General features: G+C 33.6%; 1 protein-coding gene across 1 annotated transcript in view; it reads right to left on the minus strand.

Moving 5' to 3' along the window:
- TDRD15 (tudor domain containing 15) overlaps positions 1-23,787 on the minus strand; it is a 120,031-nt gene that overhangs the window by 89,312 nt on the left and 6,932 nt on the right. Inside the window, exon 2 of the mRNA XM_048222864.1 lies at positions 23,419-23,434. Within this exon, the coding sequence (XP_048078821.1) occupies positions 23,419-23,434 (16 nt within the window). The remainder of the gene's footprint in view (positions 1-23,418; positions 23,435-23,787) is intronic.

Consider the following 23,787-nt stretch of genomic DNA (forward strand, 5'->3'; position numbering starts at 1 on the left):
GAAGAAAATGTGGTGTGTGTATATATTACGTGTGTGTATTATATATATCTACAATAGCTGTTAAAAAAAAAAAAAAAAAGATCTTGCCATTTGACACACCATGGATGAAACAATAGGGTATCATGCCAAGCAAAGTAAGTCAAAGGAAGACACATACCATACAATTTCACTTATATGTGGAATTTAAAAAACAAAACAAAAACAAAGAAAAAAGTAGAAATAAACCCATAAATATAGAGAACATACTGGTAATTGCCAGAGGACAGGGGGTTTGCGGAATGGAGAAATTGGTGTAGGAGAGTGAGAGGTACAAAAATCCAGTTATTGAATGAGTCACAAAGTTGAAAGGAATATAGTCAATGGTATCATAACAGCACTGTATGGTAACATGTGGTAGCTACACTGGTAGTCATCATGGTAAAACATGTGGAGTTGTCGAATCACTATGTCATACACCTGAAATGAACGTAACATTATAGGTCAACTATATTCCAATAAAAACAAACAAAAACACAGTAACTTAAGGGAAATACACAAATCCCCTATCAAAATGAGAGACTATAATACATCCCTCCAATATAAAATCTGAACAAAGTAGTTAAGGAAGTAAAACACCCAAACAGCACAACTAAAAATGACCTAAATGACAATCATATAGTAGTCCTTTCAAGTGTACATACAAGATTAACAAAATGATTATATGTGGTTTATAAAACAAGTCTTAAACTTGAAGAACTATAAATCATTCAATTATGTTGTCTGACCACTACTGAATTAAGATAGAAAAAAAAAGTAAAAAATAACTTTAAAAAACCCAAATGTTTAGAAATGAAATAATCTATTTCTAACCCATGATTGAAAAGAGAAATGGATATGGAAATCAGAAAACATTTTAAACAATGATACTGAAAATAAATCTCAGGAAGTTACAAAAAGAACAGCAAATTAAACCCAAAGAAATTAAAGAACAGAATTTAAGGAAATAAAGATAAATGTACTCACCCAAAACCCAAAATTTGGTGTCTAATACAACATTCTCAACTAACAGAAACCAGAGCTCTTTGAAGAAATGGCTGATTCTGAGACTGGGGTAGGAAATATATTAGATGTGCCAACAATATCTCATGCCAGAAAGAAAAAGAACTTCTTAAGACCCAAACAATGGGATTATGTCAAAGGAACGCAGGAGGCATCTGAAAGAGTGCTCAATGGCCAAAGCTAGAGCAATTAGCGTAATAAAACACATGGTATGAGGATATAAACAAAAGTATGAAATATCCGTGAATCCATATTGATAAAAAGAAATGATCAAATATTTAAATGGGGGATAAGAAACAAATATCTCAACTAATTTATGTAGACACTCCCTCTCCAAGAGGTGGGGCATAACTTCCCACCTATTAAATAGAGGATGCACAAACGGGCTCTCATAAAGAGTATATTCTGGAAAGGGGATGAATACCTTTACCCAGAAGAAATCTAATTAATACTATCACAATCAAATAAATAAGGTTTACATCATCAGCGATAAGTCATGTTAACAGTTATGTACCCCTGATATGTAAGGAGAATGAAAATCTACCCCAGTAGTCTTCCTCCTATTCAATCCCTATCAGAAAAATAGCCAATATAGGAAAATCTTTTAAAAGATTTCACTACAGATCTTGCAATCATTTAAAAATTAAGAGATTGTGAATTTATGCTAATAAATTTGAAAATTCAAAATGGACAAAAATGTTTATCAAATCTGATACAATAAAAATAGAAGAAAGTTTGATCCTCTATTTTTAAAAATGAGATCTCTATTTTAAAATTTTCCTAGAAAGAAATCATCAGGCCCATATACCTTCACCAGTGAATTTTTCAAAACATGGAAAGAAAGTGTAACACAAGTCTTATATAAAGTCTCCCAGAGAATGCAAATAAATATTTTCCATTCAATTTATGATACCAACTTAACCTTTACATCAAAACCTCCAAAGTTAAAAGAAAAAAAAGGTGTAGATAAATCTTCCTAATGATTATAAAGGCAAAAATCTGAAACGGAAAATCAAATCCAGAGAAATATGAAAATAACTCACCATGATCAAGTAGAATTTAATCCATGAACATAAGGTTGATCTAATATTTTTAAATGGAACAATGAGAAAAAAATCACAAGCTCATATCAATAGAAGCAACTAGATAAAATTCAATACCACTCATACTAAAAATTTTAAGCTAGAAATAAAATGAAATTTCCTTGATCTATTAAAGACTATAAAAAACACTTCTGCACACATACTAAATGGTGAAGTATTAAAGTCATTTTTCCAGAATTGGAAATGACATCAGGATGCTCACAACCACTACTTCTATTCTACATTGTACAGAAATTAAACACCTTAAAAAATTTTTCAAAGATATAGAATTAAAAAGAAAAACCCCTTCAAAAATAACATCATTACCAATGAAGACATACAAATGGCTAACAGACACATGAAAAAATGTTCAAAATCATTAGCCATCAGGGAAATTCAAATCAAAACCACACTAAGATACCACCTTACGCCAGTTAGAATGGCAAAAATTGACAAGGCAAAAAACAACAATTGCTGGAGAGGATGTGGAGAAAGGGGGTCCCTCCTACACTGTTGGTGGGAATGCAAGTTGGTACAGCCACTCTGGAAAACAGTGTGGAGGTCCCTTAAAAAGTTAAAAATGGAGCTACCCTATGATCCAGCCATTGCACTATTGGGTATTTACTCCAAAGATACAGACGTAGTGAAGAGAAGGACCATATGCACCCCAATGTTCATAGCAGCTCTGTCCACAATAGCTAAATCATGGAAGGAGCCAAAATGCCCTTCAACAGATGACTGGATTAAGAAGTTGTGGTCCATATATACAATGGAATATTATTCAGCTATCAAAAAGAACGATTTCTCAACATTTGCTGTAACATGGATGGGACTGGAGGAGATAATGCTAAGTGAAATAAGTCAAGCAGAGAAAGACAATTATCATATGGTTTCTCTCATCTATGGAACATAAGAAATAGCAGGAAGATTGGTCGGAGAAGAAAGGGATAAAGAAAGGGGGGGTAATCAGAGGGGGGAGTGAAGCATGAGAGACTATGGACTCTGAGAAACAAACTGAGGGCTTTGGAGGGGAGGGGGGTGGGGGAATGGGATAGGCTGGTGATGGGTAGTAAGGAGGGCACGTATTGCATGGTGCACTGGGTGTTATACGCAACTAATGAATCATCGAGCCTTACATCGGAAACCGGGGATGTACTGTATGGTGACTAACATAATAAAAAAATATTTAAAAAAATAAATTTTGCAGGATCACTAGATACAAGATCAGCATACAAAAGTAAAATGAACTGAATGTAAAATTTTTTAAATTATACCTATAACATCTAAAATATCAAATACCCAGAAATAGGTCTATTAGATGTACAAGATTCTTATTATGAAAGTCATGAAGTATTCTTAGAAAAGTTTTAAAGGACTTTAAAGAATTTAAGTAAATTAAAGAACACAACGTATTCAGAGACTTGAAGATTCAATATTATGAAGTTGTAAATCTTCACTAAATGATCTATAGATTGAATGAAATCACAACGAAAATCACAAAAACATTTTTGTAGATTAAAAGACTAGCATTAAAATGTTTATGGAAATGTAAAAGCATAGAAGAGCTAAAGAATCTTTAAAAAGCTAGTGAATACTAGCAGATATCAAGACTTAGTGTAAAGCTATAATTAATACAGCAAGGTATTGATTTTATGGTATTGTCCGTGAAAGAATACAGAGTCCAGAAGCCTACCCAGGATAATAAACACTTGATTTATGTCCAAGAGGATTTATCAGTTCAGCACAGCATGTACAGCCTTTTCCAATAAATGCTATGGGATCAAATGAATATCTATATGTAAAAAGTGAATACTGAATCATTTCTTGTCACTTACATAAGAATTTTTTGAGCTGTAAAGTGAACTTATTAAAATTCTTCTAGGAAATATTTTCCATGAATTTGGGGTATTGAATTTCTTCAACAGAGCAAAAAGCAAAAAACATAAAGGAAACGTAGAATTAAGAGTCTCTGTTAATCAAAAAATATACCATCATAAAAAGTTTTTTAAAAAGGCACTAAGTGGAAAACAAAGGGCCTGATTCAAAATAAAGAATTCCTACAAATCAGTAAGACAATATCTACCTAATAGGAAACTGGCCAAGAGCAATTCTTAACTTAGTGACTACTGAACGTAGGAAAGTTGTTCAACTTTAGTAATCAGAAATGCAAACTACAGTGAGATACCAACATCTACCCATAAAAGATTTAAAAAGACAGAACAGTGATAAGTATTGGTGAAGATTGGGGAATGCTAGAATTCTTACTCACTGGTAGAAGTGTAAACTGGTAATGACTTCGGAAGACTTCTGGGCAGTAATTACTGACCTACTAAAGTTGGAAATCTACATGCCCTATGAGCCATCAATTTCTCTGAAATATATATTCAACTGAAATGTATGCACAAAAGCATCAAGAGTAACGCACAAGAATCTTCACAGCCATATTCTATATTGCCATTAATTGAAAAAAGAAATCCAAATATCTAACAGTGCAATAATCACATTCACACAATGGAATACCATAAATCAAGGAGAATGAACTGCTCACGCCACAATATAGATAAAACCAACAAAACGTTAAACATAAGATATTGGATATAAAAATACATATTATATGATTTTATATTAAGGTTAATGAGCAACAAACTGAACTATAATGTTTAGAGATCCAGTTTAGGAGGCAAAAATATGAAGGAAAGCAGGAAGGCAATTATCATAGATATCATGACAGTAGTATCTAGAATAATGCAGTTTTAGTATTTCAGAGACTAGAATTATTGAGGGACTGGCTGCTGATCACGTGGATCTATTTACTCTGATAATCCTTTAATACTTTACTTCACTGTGTATATGTTATCTTTCAATTCTGAAAAGTTTTATTAAATTCCAGATGGATTAAAATTTAAACTTAAAACTCAGACAATAAAAACTCTGCAAAATTAAAAAAAAAAAAAAAAAAGGTGGGAAGGAACCTGCAAGATACAATCCATGTGTGTGAGTGAGACTTTCTTCTTTCTTACATGCAGGGAAGTCGGTCTAAAACAAAAGATAGACCTGTTTAATGGTATGAAGAGTTAAAACTATTATCTTTTGTACAAAAGATTTGTAAATTAGGATGATAAACAAGGAGTTAACATCTTAAAATATATAAAGTGCAAGCATTAAAATTAGAAAATTCATAGAATAAATTCAGTGTCAACAAACATGTAAAATTGTTCAAATTCTCTAGTAATTAAGAAATTAAAATAATCATTTTAATCTCTCATTCAGGCAAAAATGTTTAAAATTCTATAAAATGTACTAATGGTAATGTAAGGAAAAAGGTATTCTCATACATTGCTGACATTTCAGCTGTTTTTAAAAGCAACATCGTAACATCTATTCAAATTAAAAATACTTTCTTTCACCCAGCAATCCCGCTACTAAAAAGCTATCTCAGAGAAACAAAATTACCCCTAGATAAGGATATACATGCAGATGTTTATTGCAATCATATTCAAGGTGGCGAAAAAATGCAAAGATAAATGTCTATCAAGAGAAATTGCTGAAAACAAAATTTAAATACATCTGTGCTTTTTAAAATCATACATACATTTAGAAGACTAGAACTACATTACTTAGATTTCTGATATGCTAAGTGAGAAAAGCAAAATGCAGAAAAATTGTATGTGATCTTTCTTCTAAAACATAACAAAAGCATGTCATTTTATTTATGTTCATGTAATTATATTCATTCATTCACTGACTTCTATGCACATGGAGAAAATCTAGACTATTATGACACACCTTAGGGCAGGGGTTAAAGAATTCTTTGAATGGAAAAAGGAAGGGGAGCCCAAGCAGTTGGGAAAAAAATAAAGTGTAGGAAAAACTATACTTAAGAATGAATAACATGGTCATATTCACTTATATTAAATTATATAGGAGGTATATGTAGAATATCAGGTTTATTCAAAAAACGCTACCCTCTCTTTAGGCACCTGAAATATATTTTTCCTTTAAAAAAAAACAAAAAACAAAAACCAAAAAACAACAACAACAAAAAAAACACCTCTTAAAAAACTAGGAGAGTTCCAGAAAAGAGTAGAAATAAAGCTTGAAGGAATTTAAACCATAGAAACAACTGCCACTAGATGGCAGTAAAACCCTCCAAAAATTATAAAAACATTTTCCTAACTGCTAGAAAAACTTCCTTTTTACCTATAATCTTTACCTCATAAAAATATTCAAATTATATATGTAGACCATGAAGTTCCTTAAGAAAGACTTTAACCCTTATTAATAAAGTTAACATTAATATATAATTACCTATTTCCTAAATCACCTAGAAGTCATTCATGTTTTAAAAACTCATGAATAATGCCCTCTGAGAAGTTGACAAAACATTCAATTAATATGTATTTATCTCACGTCTACTATGTGGAAAATATGGAGGCAAACTGAAGGAAACATTTATTGAGTTTTAAATCCAGAAGAACAAAATGCAAAGTAAATGGAACGTTTACAAATAAGCTAGTACAAACTAACGTACAGTGGCACATCAACTCTCTAGAATGCATACAGCCACAGAGCTTAGTATCTCAAAACCAAATAAATGAGTAAGCAAGCCATTAGGCAGAAAAAACGTGTCATACTTTTCACTGAAACTCATACTTTACTCATTACCAAGCCTTTTTACTCTTACTATACACCAAAAGGTCTAATGATTCTTTGTAAGTGGTTTAGACGTTATCCCGCTGCCCACTTACTACCTCAAGGCTTAGTATAAAATAACTATTTTATTAAGTTTGTGGATCCTGTAGCTTAGGAATTTGGATATGATGAACATGATGGAGTTGGCTTGTTTCTGTACAATCAATACCCATGGCTTCAGCAAGGAAAACTCAGATGGCTGGGGTCTGGAACTGTTGACAAGAGTCCTTACACATGGCCTCCCCATGTGGCCTGGGATTCCTCACAATCTAGATGTGGTATCTGGACTTCTTGCGTGATGGTCCAAGTGTTCCAGAAAATAAGGTAAAAGCTACATGAGTGTTTGTGAACTAACCTTGTAAAATCACGTGGCAGGACTTCTACTCTATGCTTTGGTCAAAGCACTCATAAGCCTATCCACTTCCAAAGGAAGGGTAATTATACTCCCCTTCTTGAGGGGGAATAGCAAAGTCACAGTGGATGAAAGCTTAAATATTACTGTGACAATCTTTGGATAATGAAGTGTAACAGTATGCCCTCCGGCTCCAATTCACATCATTCCCATATGCAGGATTCACTACACCCTTCCCCGCAAGGCCTCCAAAGTCCCAATCCATGACGGCATCAGAACAGTCTCAGACCTCATCATCTAAATCAGGTGCAAGTGTAGATTAGGCTCCCCAGTAGTTGTTCCTCAGGTACAGTTCCTCTTGATCTGAAGACCTATGAAACAAAGTGGCACGTTAGCCCACACGCATCCAACATACCACTGTGGGGCAAGCAGAGAGTAACTTCTACAGGCACTGTCATTCGAAACAAAGAACCAGGAGGCATACAGTAAGTGCTTGGAAATCCCTTCAGACTACACTCTCCATTCATTAGGTACATTTACATTTTTTCCATACTGTGGCAGTAATAATTTTGCTAGATACTCTTTTATTATATATAACAAAGATCTCCAGTCTCCTTTCCTCCAGCTTTCAACATTTTCCTCAACTTCCTTAAGGCCCCCACTGACAGCCTTCTTGAGGCCTATCAGGTTTCCTCTCTTCAAGGGCCTTCCAGTTTCTGCCCATGATTCAGTCCAAAAGTTATGGCAGCATTACACTTCTGGTACCAAAGTCTGTTTCAGTTACTTCTATATAACGATGTATTTTTAAAACCCAGTGATAAAAATAATGATATTATGTCACAGATTCTATGAGGCAGAAATTGGGGCAAAACACAGCAGGGTTGGTTTATCTCTGTTCCACAATGTCTGGGCCTTAACTAGGGATATGCAAGTAGTAATACACTGGAACTATCAAGAAAAGAGCCTACACAGAACCTTTCAACGTGGCTTGAGTTTCCTCAGAGCATGGCGACCTCGAGGTCATTGGACTACTTATATGGCACCTCGGCATTAAGCAGGACTACTCTACTGAACAGTTAGAGGTACACAACCTTGTACGACCTAACCACACAAGTCAAGCAGCACCACTTCTCTGTACTCCTTGAAAAGGGAACGGGACAGGAGACAGTGTTGTAGCCACTTCTGAAAACTAACACCCTCTATGCCAGTTTATCAAGAAATAAATGAAGACCAAAGTGCTACTGGCAATATACATAATGACAGGAGGGAGAAATAAAGCTTGCAACACACATGTTTGTGCACCTCTCAAAACCCTATTAAGATAACATGGGAAAAAATTACACGGAAAAAAGCCACTTTGGGGGCGCCTGGGTGGCACAGCGGTTGAGCGTCTGCCTTCAGCTCAGGGCGTGATCCCGGCATTATGGGATCGAGGCCCCCATCAGGCTCTTCTGCTATGAGCCTGCTTCTTCCTCTCCCACTCCCCCTGCTTGTGTTCCCTCTCTCGCTGGCTGTCTCTATCTCTGTCAAATAAATAAATAAAATCTTTAAAAAAAGAAAAAAGCCACTTTGGGTTCCTCATCCACTGAACAAATAGGTAAAGAAGAGTTACTGTGCAGTGGCTGAGGTGCTTGATCCAGCTTCTACTGGAGAAACAGAGCAGAAATCACAACAAGAGGTCAGAAAACAATATGCCCAGAATCCAAGTGACTGTATTACCTCCAAGTGCTTCCTGAATGGTGTTAGTTAATGAAAAACTAGGGAATTCTTGTCTTGGCTATGAGACTGGTATTAGACTTGCCCTATTACAAACAGGACATGAAACCTAGAGAATACATAAAACTGTTTGCAGGCATTGGACAGCACTCATGGAGGGCTGTAATCCTTGAGAAAGGATTCCATGCATGGAAGAATCCCGATATTCATGCAGGTTCTCTCCCTAAGTAAATTATTTGAACCACAGTGCAGGAAGGGAGGCCAACCACAGAGCAGTTTCATTGAATTAAGGGTGCAGAAATCAAGGTTCAAATTATTTATGGTAGCTGGGATTTGGGTGCCACAGTTACAGCCACCAGAGAATGAGCCCCAAAGGCTTGTATGGTAATTCCTCAGGTCCTTAGCAAACCCTTGGCTACAAGTTTACAGGGCAAGACTCTATGGTTAGTGTTGCTGTGTTAAGAGGTTGAAAATTGAGGAAAGTTTCTGGAGGTAACAGATGCTTGGGAGACTTTGCAGTTTGAACCAAGCCAGAATATAAGCACCCCAGAAAACAACCTGGGCATTCAGCTGAGACCCCAGAAAAGTTATCCATAGAAGGATCAAGAAGAAACCATGAAAACAAAATTAAATAGCTCGTCCTTAAACTAGATGGATAAAAGCCAAGTGATGCATTAGTAACTTTACTATCTACCAGAACAAAAATTTAAAATCTTAAGAGGAACATAACTCAAAACTACTATAACATATATCCACATTGTCTTCTATATAAAAAAAAAAATAGGGAAAGAAACAGGTAAAATTGATACATAACCAAGAGAAATAATTAAAGTAGGCATCTATTAATGATAAAAACTCTCAAATTAAGACAAGAAAAAACTTCATCCTGATTAAAGGCTAACAGACAACCACAAACATCATACTTAATGGTGTAAGACAGAAGGTCTTTCCCCTAATACAGATAACAAGACACAGATACCTGCTCCCTCCATTTCTTTTCAACGCTATATTGGAGATTCTAACTACTGCCACCTGGCAAGAAAAAAAAAAAAAAAGAGGATCCAAATAAAGGGAAGACTTAAATTTTATTTGCATGGGACATTCTGTATGCAGCAAATCCAAAGAAACACACATATACACAAATTAGAATGAATAAGTACAGAAAGGTTACAAAACACGAGGTTAAAATTCAAAAATCAACTGTATTCCAAAAGATGAACAATTAACAATTAGAGATGAAATCAATATCTTTCATAATAGAAACAAAGAAAATATTTAGAAACAGAATAAGTGTTTAAAGACTTGTGCACTAAAAATTACAAACATTGTGGACAGAAATTAAAGATCAACAGATATTTCTCCCCGTTCTTGGATTGGAAGATTCAATATTAATAACATAGCAACTCTCCCCAAATTAGTCTACAGATTCAACCAATTCCTATAAAATCTTGCTGGGTTTTTCTGGTAGAAATATAAAAGGTGACACCCCCCCACATTCATATGGAAATGTAACAGACCTAAAACCATTTTGGAAAAAAACAAATACGAGAACTTACACATGGATTTCAAAAATATTCCAAAGCTATAGTAATCAAAACAGTGAAGTACAAGCAAAAGGCTAGTCCTATTCATCAATGGAAAATAATTAAGAGTCCAAAAATAAATAATTTGGGGTCAAGTGATTTTGACTAAGGTTCCACAACAACTCAGTGGACACAGTCTTTTTTAAATAAATGGTGACGTAAAAACTGGAAATCCACCTGAAAAAAAATGAAGTTAGATCCCACCTCATTCCACATATAAAAATTAACTCAAAATAGATCAAAGACCTAAACTAAGGTCTAGGATTCTAAAACTTAGGGGAAAACTTTTGTAAGCATTCATCATCTTAGATTAGACAATGATTTCTTATGTATGACACCAAAAGCAAATGCAAAAGCAACAAAAATGAGGATATACACTGGACTCCATCAAAATTAAACACATTTGTGCTTCAAACAAACTTTCAGTTTCAAAGACAATTCTCAGAAATGGGGTAAAATATTTGTAAACTATATACAGGATAAGGGGCTTATATCCAGAATACATAAAGTCTTACTACTCAACAATAAAGACAAAAAAAATTTTTTAATGAAATTTTTTGAAAACTTTTATTCAAAGAAGATACACAAATGGCTAATAAGTACACGAAGAGATGCTCAATATTATTAGTGAAATGTAAATTAAAACCAAAAGATAGCTTTTCACATCCACTAGGATGGCAAGAATAAAAATGAATAAAGAACCAAGAGCTGGTCCTTTGAAAATATAAACAAAACTGATAATTCTCTAGCCAGACTCGGAAAATAAAGGACTCTACCTACACCACAGAAATACAAAAGAATATTATGCCAACCAATTGGACAACGTATAAGAAATGGATTCTTAGAAGCATAACCTTCCAAAACTGAATTAGTAATAGTAAATTTGAACAAACCAGGTACTAGCAATGAAATAGAATCAAGAGTCAAAAAAAATCTCCCAACAAACAAAATCCAGGACCAGATGGCTTCACGAGTAAATTCTACCAAACGTTCAAATGATTTAAAGAATAGTACCCATTCATTTTAAACTATGCCAAAAACTAGAAGAAAGGCTTTTCAATTCATTCTGTTAGGGCAGCATTACCTTGATACCAAAACCAGACAAAGACATACAAAAAAAAAAAAAGAAAGAAAGAAAAAAGACAACTACAGACCAATATCTCTGATAAACAGATACAAAAATCCTCAACAAAATATTAGCAAGCCAAATCCAAAAATACATTTTAAAAAATTATTCACCACAATCAAATGGTATTTACTCCAAGGATGTAAGGGTGGTTCAATATTCATACATCAATTACCATGATACATCACATTAACAAGAGAAAAGAAACATCTCAATAGATTCAGAAAAAACATTTGATAAAGTACAACATCAATTCATGATAAAAATCCTCAAAGTAGAAGGAAACTGAGGGTTGCTGGGGGGGGAGGTATGGGATAATTGGGTGATGTGATGAGCACTGGGTATTATATGTAACTAATAGATTATTGAACACTACATCTGAAATTGATGTACTATATGTAGGCTAATTTAGAAAAAAAAAAACACACCTCAACATAGTAAAGGCCATATGTGAAAAATGCACAGCTAACATCATACTCAATGGTGAAAAACTGGGAGTTTTTCCTCTAAGATCAGGAACAAGACAAGGATGTCCATTCACACCACTTTTATTCAACATAGTGCTAGAAGTCCTCACCACAGCAATCAGACAAGAAAAAGAAAAGGCATCCAAATTGGTAAGGAAGAAGTAAAACTTCTATTTGCAGATGATAATTTAAAAACCCTAAACACTCTAGAAAAAAAACCTGCTAGAATAAATGAATTAAGTCACAATACAAAATACAGAAATCTATTTAATTTCTATACACTAATAATGAAGTAGCACCGAGAAATTAAGAAAATCCCACTTATAATTGTACCAAAAATAATACCTAGTAATAAATTTAACAAAGGAGGTGAAATACCTATACTCTAAGAACTATAAAATGTTGATGAAAGAAATTTAAGACACAAATAAATGGAAAGATGTTCCATGATTACGGATTGGAAGAGCCAACATGGTTAAAATGTCCATACTACCTAAAGCAATCTACAGATTTACTGTAATCCCTATCAAAATATCAACTGGAACAAATCCTAAAGTTTGTATGGAACCACAAAAGAACCCAAATAGCCAAAGCAATCTTTGGCAAGAACAAAGCTGTAGGTATCATAATCCCAGATTTCAACATATACTATAAAGCTATTGTAATCAAAACAGTATGGTACTGACACAAAAATAGACACATAGAACAATGAAACAGAATGGAGAGCCCATAAATAAACCCATGCTTACATGGTCAATTAATCTAAAATAAAGAAGGCAAAAATATACAATGGGGAAAAGATGGTCTCTCCAACAAATGGTGTTGGTAAAACTGGAGAACTACATGCAAAAGAATGGAACTGGATAACTTTCTTACACCATCCAGAAAAAACAAATTCAAAATGGATTAAGTACCCAAAAGGAATGCACACTGAATTGCAGGAATGATACTGAATAATAAAATACTGTTAAAGTTATTTATGGAGATAGTTGCTCAACTTGTTATACCTGCCAAACACTGAGTTGTACACTCAAAAAAGTTTATGATATGAAATATGCCTAAAGTTATTTTTTAAATAATGACAAAAAGATATTTACAGAAAAACAAAAGCTGATGCTATTAAGGAGGGCACGTATTGCAATGAGCCCTGGGTGTTATACACAAACAATGAATCATGGAACACTATATCAAAAACTAATGATGTACTGTATGGTGACTAACATAAATTAAAAAAAAAAAAGAAAAACAAAAGCTGAGAAAATTGTTATTAGATCCAAGTTAATATAGAGGGGTATTAGAAAATAACCTAAAAAATAAGAACACTTCAAAATATACGGGTTGCAGGTGAGGAATGGTTAAGAAGTGGTTTATAGTATTAAGCACTTCCATTACAAAAGAGAAAGATCTAACATAAGTCTACCTCGAGAAGCTAGAAGCAGCACAGAGTAAAAGGAAAAAAAAAGTCAAAGCAGAAATAATGAAATGGCAAATGGAAAAACAATGAGAAAAGAGTGAAATTTCTTTGAAAATGAGTTAGAAATAATACAATCTCACATAATATTTCTCAGAGGAGAAATTTCCCAACTTGTTCTGTTATCCTGATACCAAATCCAGAGAAGACATCACAAAAGGGAAAAAAAAAAAAAAAAAAAAAAACATAGACCAATATCCCTCATAAACAAAATTCCTAAAAAAAAAAAAAATGCTAGCACCAAGTCTAGCAAGACATTAAAAAGATTACATAACATGCCTAAATGGGGCATCCCAGAAATTCAAGGCTGTTTTAACACTCAAAACTCATATATATAGTCTTCTATACAGTGATAACTGGTTAAGTTGGTTGGTTGGGGCTCAGAAGGTACAAACCTGGAAAATAAAGGCAAGAAAACCTGTAAAAGAGAAAATTGGATGAGCCAGTGGTAACAGCCATGTGAATCTTGGCATGTCAATATTGGTGACTCATGCCAATGCTTATCATATGCAACCACCACAGAAATACACTCAGCAACCAGGTGAAAAGAATTACCCATGCAGTGGGTATCCTAGCACCTCTGTTCTCTGCCACACTAGTGTACAATGACTAAACAATTCCAACAATGGAACACAGCACACAACAGAAATGCACATGTTTATGAAATGCATACTATTTCCCACCCGTATTTTTACAATTGACATTTTTTCCAGTTTTCAAGAGTAGAATGAATACTTTATAAAGTATTATTCACAAATGAATGAACCACAGCGACACACAAAAAAATGGATAAATCCCATATTTAAAAACTGTGCAAAAAGAAACCGATATAAAAGTATACTCTCAGTTCCATATATAACCATTAAAAGATAAAAATATCTTTTTCTTGGTTGTTGGCAAAATTAGGTGGTAAAACTATTTTAAAGACTCAAAAAGAAAGGAAGATAGTACCACAAAAGTCAAGATAGTAGTTCCTTTGGAGAGAAGGGCTTGAGTATTTGTGAGGACAGGTAAAGAGCTTCTGGAGTCTTGGTAATGTTCCATTTTTGAACTGAGTAGCAGTCACAAGGGTGGTTCGATCAGAAATAAAGCCTCTAGTTATAGATCTGTTTTTTACACTTTTATGTCTATACTTAAAAATAATAAAGGTTTAAAAATGAATTACACACCAATAGCTAATAATGACATGCACAGAATGATCTGGGCTAAGGATGTTATTTTCCCTTTCCTACGGCTCTCCTTTTTCATTTATTTTTTGAACATGGAGGTTTGAGATTTTATTCCCTTTAATTTTGAGATCCCTAAACCAGATATCAGAATTTCATTACATTTCTTCATTCTTCTCTAGTCTCAAGGAATGACTTATTGAATTCATAAGCTATCTATAAGCTTCATACATGTAATTTTTAAGAACCTTCGCAGAAATAATCTCGTCATAAAATTCACCTTTTTAAAGTATACAGATCAATGGATTTTAGTATATTCACAGAGTTGTACAACCACTATCACCATTTGGTTTCAGAACATTTCCAGAGCCCCAAAGGGAAACTCCATACTCATGAGCAGTCACTTCCTATCCCCAACTCCCCATGGGCCTTGGTAATCAAAACTGGTTCGTACTGGGTCAGTCTTGCTTGGCTGTACTATGTAGTCTATAATTTCCTTCCACGTAAGTTTGCCTAGGTTCCCTGATAAATTATACTGCATATCTTTCAAGAATCAGGCTCAGAGGTCATATTTTTTTTTAAGTCCTTTTCAACTGGTTCCTCAATCCCAGGAAGTTAGGCACACTGTCCTCTGTCATCCTAAAGCACCTGTTATATACCCTTATTACATACCATGTACCACTTGTAATTACATTGTTTCCTGTAATTACATTGTTTCCATCACTGTAAATATATTAAGAACCAGAATTTGACTCATTTTTGTATCTTCTATATCGAATACGGTGATTTCCAAAATTATGAATAAATGCACTACATAAGAAACTGACTAGATTACAAAGAATGAAGACTTAGTACTAAGGAGAAGATATTCAAAGATATCAGTGTGTTTGAGGACATCAAGACAAATATTAGGTTATGGAAAAGCATTATGATAATATAACTTAAGTCAACTGGTCACTTTATGATTAATAAAAAATTATGAGAAAACTAAGAAAATATATTGAAACTATTACATAGAGCTCATGCTAAGATTTTAATGTATATTAGCCAAAAGGGAATAGCTATTAAAATCTTAGGTATACTTAGTATGGCTGTCATAATATAACCTAAGAAATACTGTAAAAGTCAAATGTAGGAAAAATATATTGCTGGAGACTTTTGAAAAAGGTTGAAAATTATATCCAAACTATCAGCCAAATAAAAATCAAGGTAATGCTAGCCTCGTAGAATGAGTTTGGAAGTTTCTGTTCCATTTCTATTTTTTGGAACAGTTTGGGAAGAATAGGCATTAACTCTTCTTTAAATGTTTGGTAGAATTCCCCAAGGAAAGTCATCCAGCCCTGAACTTTCGTTGGAAGCTTTTAGATTACTGATTCAATTTCTTTGCTGGTTATAGGTCTTTTCAGATTTTTCTAGTTCAGTTTTGGTAGTTCATAGGTTTCTAGGAATTTTTCCATTTCTTCCAGATTGCCCAATTTGTTGGCATATAATTTTTCATAATATTCTAATTGTTTATATTTCTGTGATGTTGGTTGTGATCTTTCGTTCATGATTTTATTTGGGTCCTTTCTTCTTTTTGGTAAGTCTGGCTAGGGATTTATCATTTTTATTAATTCTTTCAAAAAATCAGCTCCTAGTTTCATTGATCTGTTTTGCTGTTTGTGTTTCTATATCATTTATTTCTGTTCTAACCTTTATTATTTCCCTTCTGCTGGCTTTATTTGTTCTTTCTCTAGCTCCTTTAGGTGTAAGGTTAGGTTGCATATTTGTGACTTTTCTTGCTTCTTGAGATAGGCCTGTATTGCTATATACTTTCCTCTTATGACTGCCTTTGCTACGAGTCCCAAGGGAACTACTGTGTTTTCCTTTTCATTTATTCCGTGCATTTATTTCTTCTTTAATTTCCTAGTTAACCCATTCATTCTTTACTGAGATGTTCATTAACCTCCATGTATTTGTGGTCTTTCCAAATTTTTTTGCTGTGGTTGACTTCAAGTTTCATAGCATCGTAGTCTGAAAATATGCATGGTATGATCTCCATCTTTTTGTACCTTGTTGAGACCTGATTTGTGACCCATTCTGGAAATGTTCCATGTGCACACAAAAAGAATGTGTATTCTACTGCTTTAGGATGAAATGTTCTGAATTTATCTGTTAAGTCCATCTAGTTCAGTGTGTCATTAAAAACCATTGTTTCCTTATTGATTTTCTGCTTAGATGATCGGTCCATTGCTGTGAGGTGTTCCAATCTCTTCAAATGGTGTTGGGAAAACTGGACCATAGCATGTAGAAGAATGAAACTGGACTTTCTTACACTATACACAAAAATAAATTCAAAAATGGATGAAAGACCTAAATGTGAGAGAGGAATCCATCAAAATCCTAGAGAACACAGGCAGCAACCTTTTTGACATTGGCCGTAGCAACTTCTTACTAGACATGTTGCCAAAGGCAAGGGAAACAAAAGCAAAAAATGAACTATTGGGACTTCATCAAGATAAAAAAGCTTCTGTACAGTGAAAAACAAAACTATAAGGCAACCTACAGAATGGGAGAAGATATTTGCAAAGGACATACCTGATAAATGGTTAGTATCCAAAATCTATAAAGAACTTATCAAACTCAACACCCAAAAAACAATCCAGGTAAGAAACGGGTAGAAGTCATGAATAGACACTTTTACGAAGAAGACATCCAGATGGCTAACAGACACATGAAAAGAGGCTCAACATCACTTATCAGGGAAATACAAATCAAAACCACAATGAGATACTACCTCACACCTGTTAGAATGGCTAAAATTAACACAGTAAACAACAGATGTTGGCGAGGATGCAGAGACTTTTGGTGGGAATGCAAACTGTTGCAGCCACACTGGAAAACAGTATGGAGGTTCCTCAAAAAGTTAAAAATAGAACTACCCTATAACCCAGCAATTATACTACTAGGAATTTACACAAAGGATACAAAATTACAGATTTGAAGGAGTACCTGCACCCCAATGTTTATAGCAGCATTATCAACAATAGCCAAACTATGGAAAGAGCCCAAATGTCCATTGACTGAGGGATAAAGATGGATTAAGAGGTGATATATATATATATAATGGACTACTAGCCATCAAAAGAACAAAATCTTTCCATTTGCAAGAATGTGGATGGAGCTTTCATTATGCTAAGCAAATTAAGTCAGAAAGACAGATAACCATATGATTTCACTCATGTGGAAGAAACAAAACAGATGAATATGAGGAAGGGAAAAAAAGAGGTGGGGGGAATGGGTTAAAGGGGTGATGGGTATTAAGGAGGGCACCTGTGCTGAGCACTGGGTGTTATACATAGGTGATGAATCACTAAATTCTACTCCTGAAACCAATATTATACTATACTAGAATTTAATAACAATTTGAAGAAACACAAAAAGTTATAGGCCAAATAAAAAGATCTATAATTTTTTTTAAAAAATCCAACATGCCTTTACAAATGAAAAAAATGAAAAATTAAGAACTTTTGAGAATTAGAAGTACTTTTAAAGAGGAAAAAAATGTACTAACTGTTTGAGTAAGGATTAGCTTTGGTTACAGGAAATGTTAAAGTGAATTGAATTTCGTCACAATATGTACAAGGTATGCCTCTGTTAATGCTATAGTGCCCTTTTAAAACACATTCATACACACACATTCAGACTTTAGCAAACTACAAAATATTTTACTCTGAAAAATTTTTTTACAGAAAATAATTACAAAACAAAAATAATTTCCCTCGGATATACTCAACTACAACAAAACAAGTTTTTTAAGTGATATTAGAGTTAAATGCATATAAACAATTTAATATTTAAAATTTTTTAAAAATCTGACACTGAGATTTAATCAACTCAGCATCTTATATAGAAGAATTTAGAATCAAAGTGATCATGCCAGGAAAAGACAAATGGAAAATTTGTCTTTAACAGTTTTTATTTATGAGTGTTTTTATTTTGTATCTATATATAGCTTTGAATAATGCCTATATGAATTTTTTAAGAACAAATCCATTTCTCAGGAATACTTTTTTCCATTATTATAAACCATTTTATGAGAGTTCAATAAACATTTTTAATTTATATGAATAAAGCAAAATTAGAGATGAATTTAAAAAGAATAATCATCAACTTTGAAATACTTTAATCTAAAAAATTAAATGTGTTACTGCTATCCAAATTTTGAACGAACAGTCTATTGCCAACATTCATTAAGATAACAGATTCTAACAAACTAATGCAAACATTTTAGACTAGGAAAAAAAGCATTAATATTGACTTATCTGTGAAATATAATAAAACCTAATCGTATGAAAATATAAATCCTAAAATGAATATGCCATTTTGTTTTTTACTTGAAAGTACTGAATTACCATACAGCCTCTATGTCGTCATTTTACAGTGTAATAAACTAGCTAAAGTAGAGGGGGGAAAGTGCCTTCGAAATAAAAAAGGAAAACCATAGTTTTAAATTAATCATTTATATCTTAAAAGGAAACTTAATTTTAATCCTATCTTCTGCTACTTTCTATATTGGGCTTCTGTCAAAAAAAAAAAATTAAGTAGTAATTAACTGAAATGCAGACTTGTAAAAATGTTACTGTAAATGCTGTAATAAATTTGTGAAGTTTGACTATTTCCAAACATAAAATACTATACCTGAAGATAGATAAATGAAGTTAAATCTGAAAAACTGAAGGGGTATGAGGCCCTTCCTGATAAAACTGGTACCGAAAACACCCATTACTACTTTCTTATTTTGGCATTCAAATTCATGTCTTTAATTAACCAAATCACTATCTTTACCATATTTTATGGTAACAAAAACAAACAACAGCAGCCCCGTGATACAACAGTCACAGAAGTGAAGTGAATTATTTTTCCAATAGAAGCCTTTTTCTAAATTGTACAAAATCATCTCTAAGATCTGGTGAGGTCACAATTTGAAAGTGACACAAAAGTATTCAAAGAAATTAGATTACAAAGAGTCATTGTAAATTATGTGCTCTAAAACAACCACAAACTACAGGTTCATTTGTAGTGTAAAAATATGAAGTCCCCCCACCTTGAATAAACTTTCAAGATACCGGATTTAAACTCATATTCATAAACAGCAGTATTTCTGGAAATTACTTCTTAACCTCAAAAAAAATGACAATATCAATACATTCAATATACACGCACCAATGATAAACTTGATTGTCCCTAGCTAGCTTCGCAAATTACTGAGTTTTCTCAAATATTCTCTAAATCACCAAACCTCTAGCTCTTCACAACTATTTGGCAGACATTGACTTTAAGTGCAACTCTATGATTTTATGGTTCTATCTTTGCAACAAAATACTCTGAATTTGCTCAGTGTTTACTTGTAAAATAAATTCTAATTCATAGGTAAATGCACTGACAAAATATCTCCCCCTCCAACTAAACAGTAGTGTTCTTGAATGTCACAAGTATCTACAACAAATAAACCAAAATATAAAGACAAATTAAAAAGATACAACTGCAAAATAAAGTGAAAGAAAAAACCCCACTGCATGACCTAAAGAGAAGGAAGAATGGGATTAAGTCTGACTTCTCTTCCATTTTCTACTAATAAGTGTCAGTCCTATAAGCACCCATATTTTCCTGGGAATATGGTTGTGTAGCATTAACTCTCTATATATTATCGTGAACTCTCTATATACTATCCATGATTGCAATGATGACTCTAACGTAAGATAGTGGTGAAATATTATCTAATGACTGTGAAAATACAAGCAAAGTATGGTTTATCAAATAAAATGTTTAAAATATTTTAGAAGTGAACCCCATTTCTTAAATAACCTTTCTGAAGACAAGTCATCATAATTCCTGGTCATATAAAATTTCTGTAACATTCTAATCACTATCTGCTGGGAAAATAATTGGAACAACCTACACACCTTTCAGATACTTTTAGTATTAGAAACTGTCATATGCTTACCACTTTTATTATATATTTGGAGCATCTAAAACAAAACAGTAATTACTGGGTATCCTATGTATTATTTGTTGCCAAACTGATGCATAAAGGATCTGAGGTTTCATCTCCCTGCACTGAAAAGCAAGCAAAAAAGAATAATTAGTATTTTGTAACATGTTTTTCCAAACATTATGGGTTTTATAGTCAAGACTTTTATTTTGAAAATTCCTACTATAAATAGAATTTTTAATTTCTAGAAGTCACAATTTAGAAAGGTAAAGAAGGAAATATGACATACAAATTATATACTATAATATATACATATAATTATACATAAAGCTAAAAATATCTTCTAAGTAATTACTTATATCCATTTTGGAAAAAATACATATAGTCTATTCTAATCTTTACTTAGAACTATAATTCTCTCAATCAGAAATCCTATCTTCCAGGTTCAACCATCAATCTAATCACTATACTGTAAATATGTGTCCTAAAAATTGCAATTTCATGCAGCATAGCATAGCATCAGCAATTTTTCGAGTTATTATTTCACAAAAGATTTTAAAAACAAATGGAGCTTTATTTGGATGGCTATTTCTAAAATTAGTGAGCATGTACTTTGTACCAGATACTAATAGGTTTTACATGTTTTAACTTATGTAGCCCTCACAAGCAGCCAATGGCATCATCATTAGCTGCATATTACAGATGAAGAAACTAACTGAAGAAACATGTATTAAAAAGCCTACCTCCAGTTTCACTAACATGAAAGAAGGGATGAAGAAGAATTCAAAGTCAGGGAGTGGGGCCTCACTGCCCATACTTTTAAAATACCATGCTAGATCCAATGCAAGTGATTCATAGTATGTATCACCTACAAATCTTTTATTTTCAGAATTCAGTCTAACATTTTACATGCCTGTCGGCCATTCTCCTTTGGATATCTAGCGATATCATCTCAAATGTAAAAGGTCAGACGAAACTCTCAAAAATGGGTTGCCATTCCAGATTTCTTTCAAAAAGGTCCTCCAGTTAAATAAGCACCTGTAGGAAAGCAGCCCATATCAACATCAAGCACTGTTTTGTTACCAAGGAGTAACTAGATATTTTTGAGCTTTTTTAAAGGGTTATTACATTCTCTGGTTCCCATAATTATCTATTCAAGGACGTGCAGGGGGGAAAAAAAAAAAGCAAGCAACAGCTAAAATGTCCTGGAAACACACTAGTAACTTATTTTGAGAAAATAGGCTGCAAATAAAAACAATTAGCTTGAATATTTTAATGTTGGTATGTTATAGTAGGCTGAAACTATAGGAAAGGTAAGCCCATTTTCTAAATGCAAGAGGCAGTAACTTCTATAAGTAAAAACATACCTGGGCAAGGCAAAGTAAGTCCATTATACTTCAAGGCCATTTCTAACACAATGACACTACGTTTAGCACAGAATTACTGTGACTCATTATGTATAGTTTGGACTCCAAACACCAGAGGAATAGACTAAGAGTTTTCAACAGAGTCCAGAATTAATATTTTCTCTCACAAAATAATCCAGGAAGTTATCCACAATCGTCTCCAGAGCCACTTTTCTAGCTTCTTTAATAGGGAAGGGAGTTTCAAATATTGGTAACCTTAACCAAGAAGAAAAAAAAAAATTGCCCTAGGTTCGGAGCAGGCAGTAATAGCAAACAGCAGCGGTTACTACAGTGCTGCCATTGGACGAGTAACAAATGTTAGAAACCAACTGACGTTTTCTTATTTTGTTTTGTTTTAAAACGTACAGTACATTAGTAAGTCCATGAAACCATGTTTCTTATATTGGTCTCAGTTATGATTTTTCCCCTAAACGAAACTTCAAGTTTTATTTTTCAGAACTAAAAAAGCAGTTTGGTCAACTGCTTTTGTAATAGCTACCTTTACTTACTTCCCTCATTGATTCACTGTGTGCTACGAACGCAGGAGGTGGGACGGAGATAGGGACCCCACAGTCGGGTATTAAGATTTTGATAAAAACATGAAGGTGGAAATATACGCATGTGGAATAAAAGAAATTATGTAAGTGCTAAAATGCATTGGCTGAGGGCCAAAAGCTTATTGAAAACTATTCCTCAAATGACTGAACTGCTTTGCAAAGGCACTATAAGTAATTAACAAAAAACTTTGGAGTTGGAGACATCAGAGTTGCAAGTAATTAAGGAACTGAGATTCTGTCTTTATATCCAAGAACAACTTCTTTAATTTTCCTGAGCCTCATCCATAAGATAGTGATACTTTGGGGGGGGGGTACTTCTTCCCATTCCTGAGGTTTCCTTCCATGTAGAAGTATTCACAGTTGAGGCACTCTCCTAGTCTAACCCTCCTCTGGTTTGTTTGCTCCCTCACTTACAGCAGGAGAAGGGCCAATCTGACTGGTCTGCATAGAAGGGCAAAGGCATAGGTTAGTTTAGCCTCTTCTTCCTCCCTCCCTTTTTGAAGATAAATGCCTCAAGTCATACGTTTCACATGGGCAGGCCCCCCCCATATGGAGAAGTTCTCCTCTGTGCCTCTGCAGAGAAGTCTGAATTATTGATTCAGTGTTGGCAAATCCATTTTCCCACTGATATAAAACCATATTTATCAATATTGTTTTTGATTTTAATAAATGTGATATTTTGCTCACCAATCGTTTCTCTCCTCGTCCCTCTCTAAAGTGATTTAGAATTCAGGCAAAGAAATGGGTACTAGTTATCAGACTCCATTCAAACCTAAAAATCAACCTACTTCGGAGTTAGGTAAGCTTTAAATGAGGGAATACATACAAAAATCTTAGTACATAATACTAAGAACATAGTAAGCACTCTACCGTAACTGCTAATACAAAACATTCAGAAATAAGAGCCAATTTGAAAACATTTATCAATTCACTATAAAACACCTAAATATGAACTCAAATGAAATACTTTCTAAAATACAACAATAAAAACAAGATCCCCCCCACTGATTAAAAGAATGTAACCTGCTATAATACGAGTTATAACATGGAATAAGATTTATAGTCCGTTCACTAAACAGGGAACATTTACAGCCTACAAAATCCTCAGTAACTAATCCACACAGAAAATAATGTGCATAAGCAAAATCAGACAATAC

This window comes from Ursus arctos, unplaced genomic scaffold (assembly GCF_023065955.2).
Source record: "Ursus arctos isolate Adak ecotype North America unplaced genomic scaffold, UrsArc2.0 scaffold_8, whole genome shotgun sequence".
In the NCBI taxonomy this organism is placed as follows: Eukaryota; Metazoa; Chordata; class Mammalia; order Carnivora; family Ursidae; genus Ursus; species Ursus arctos.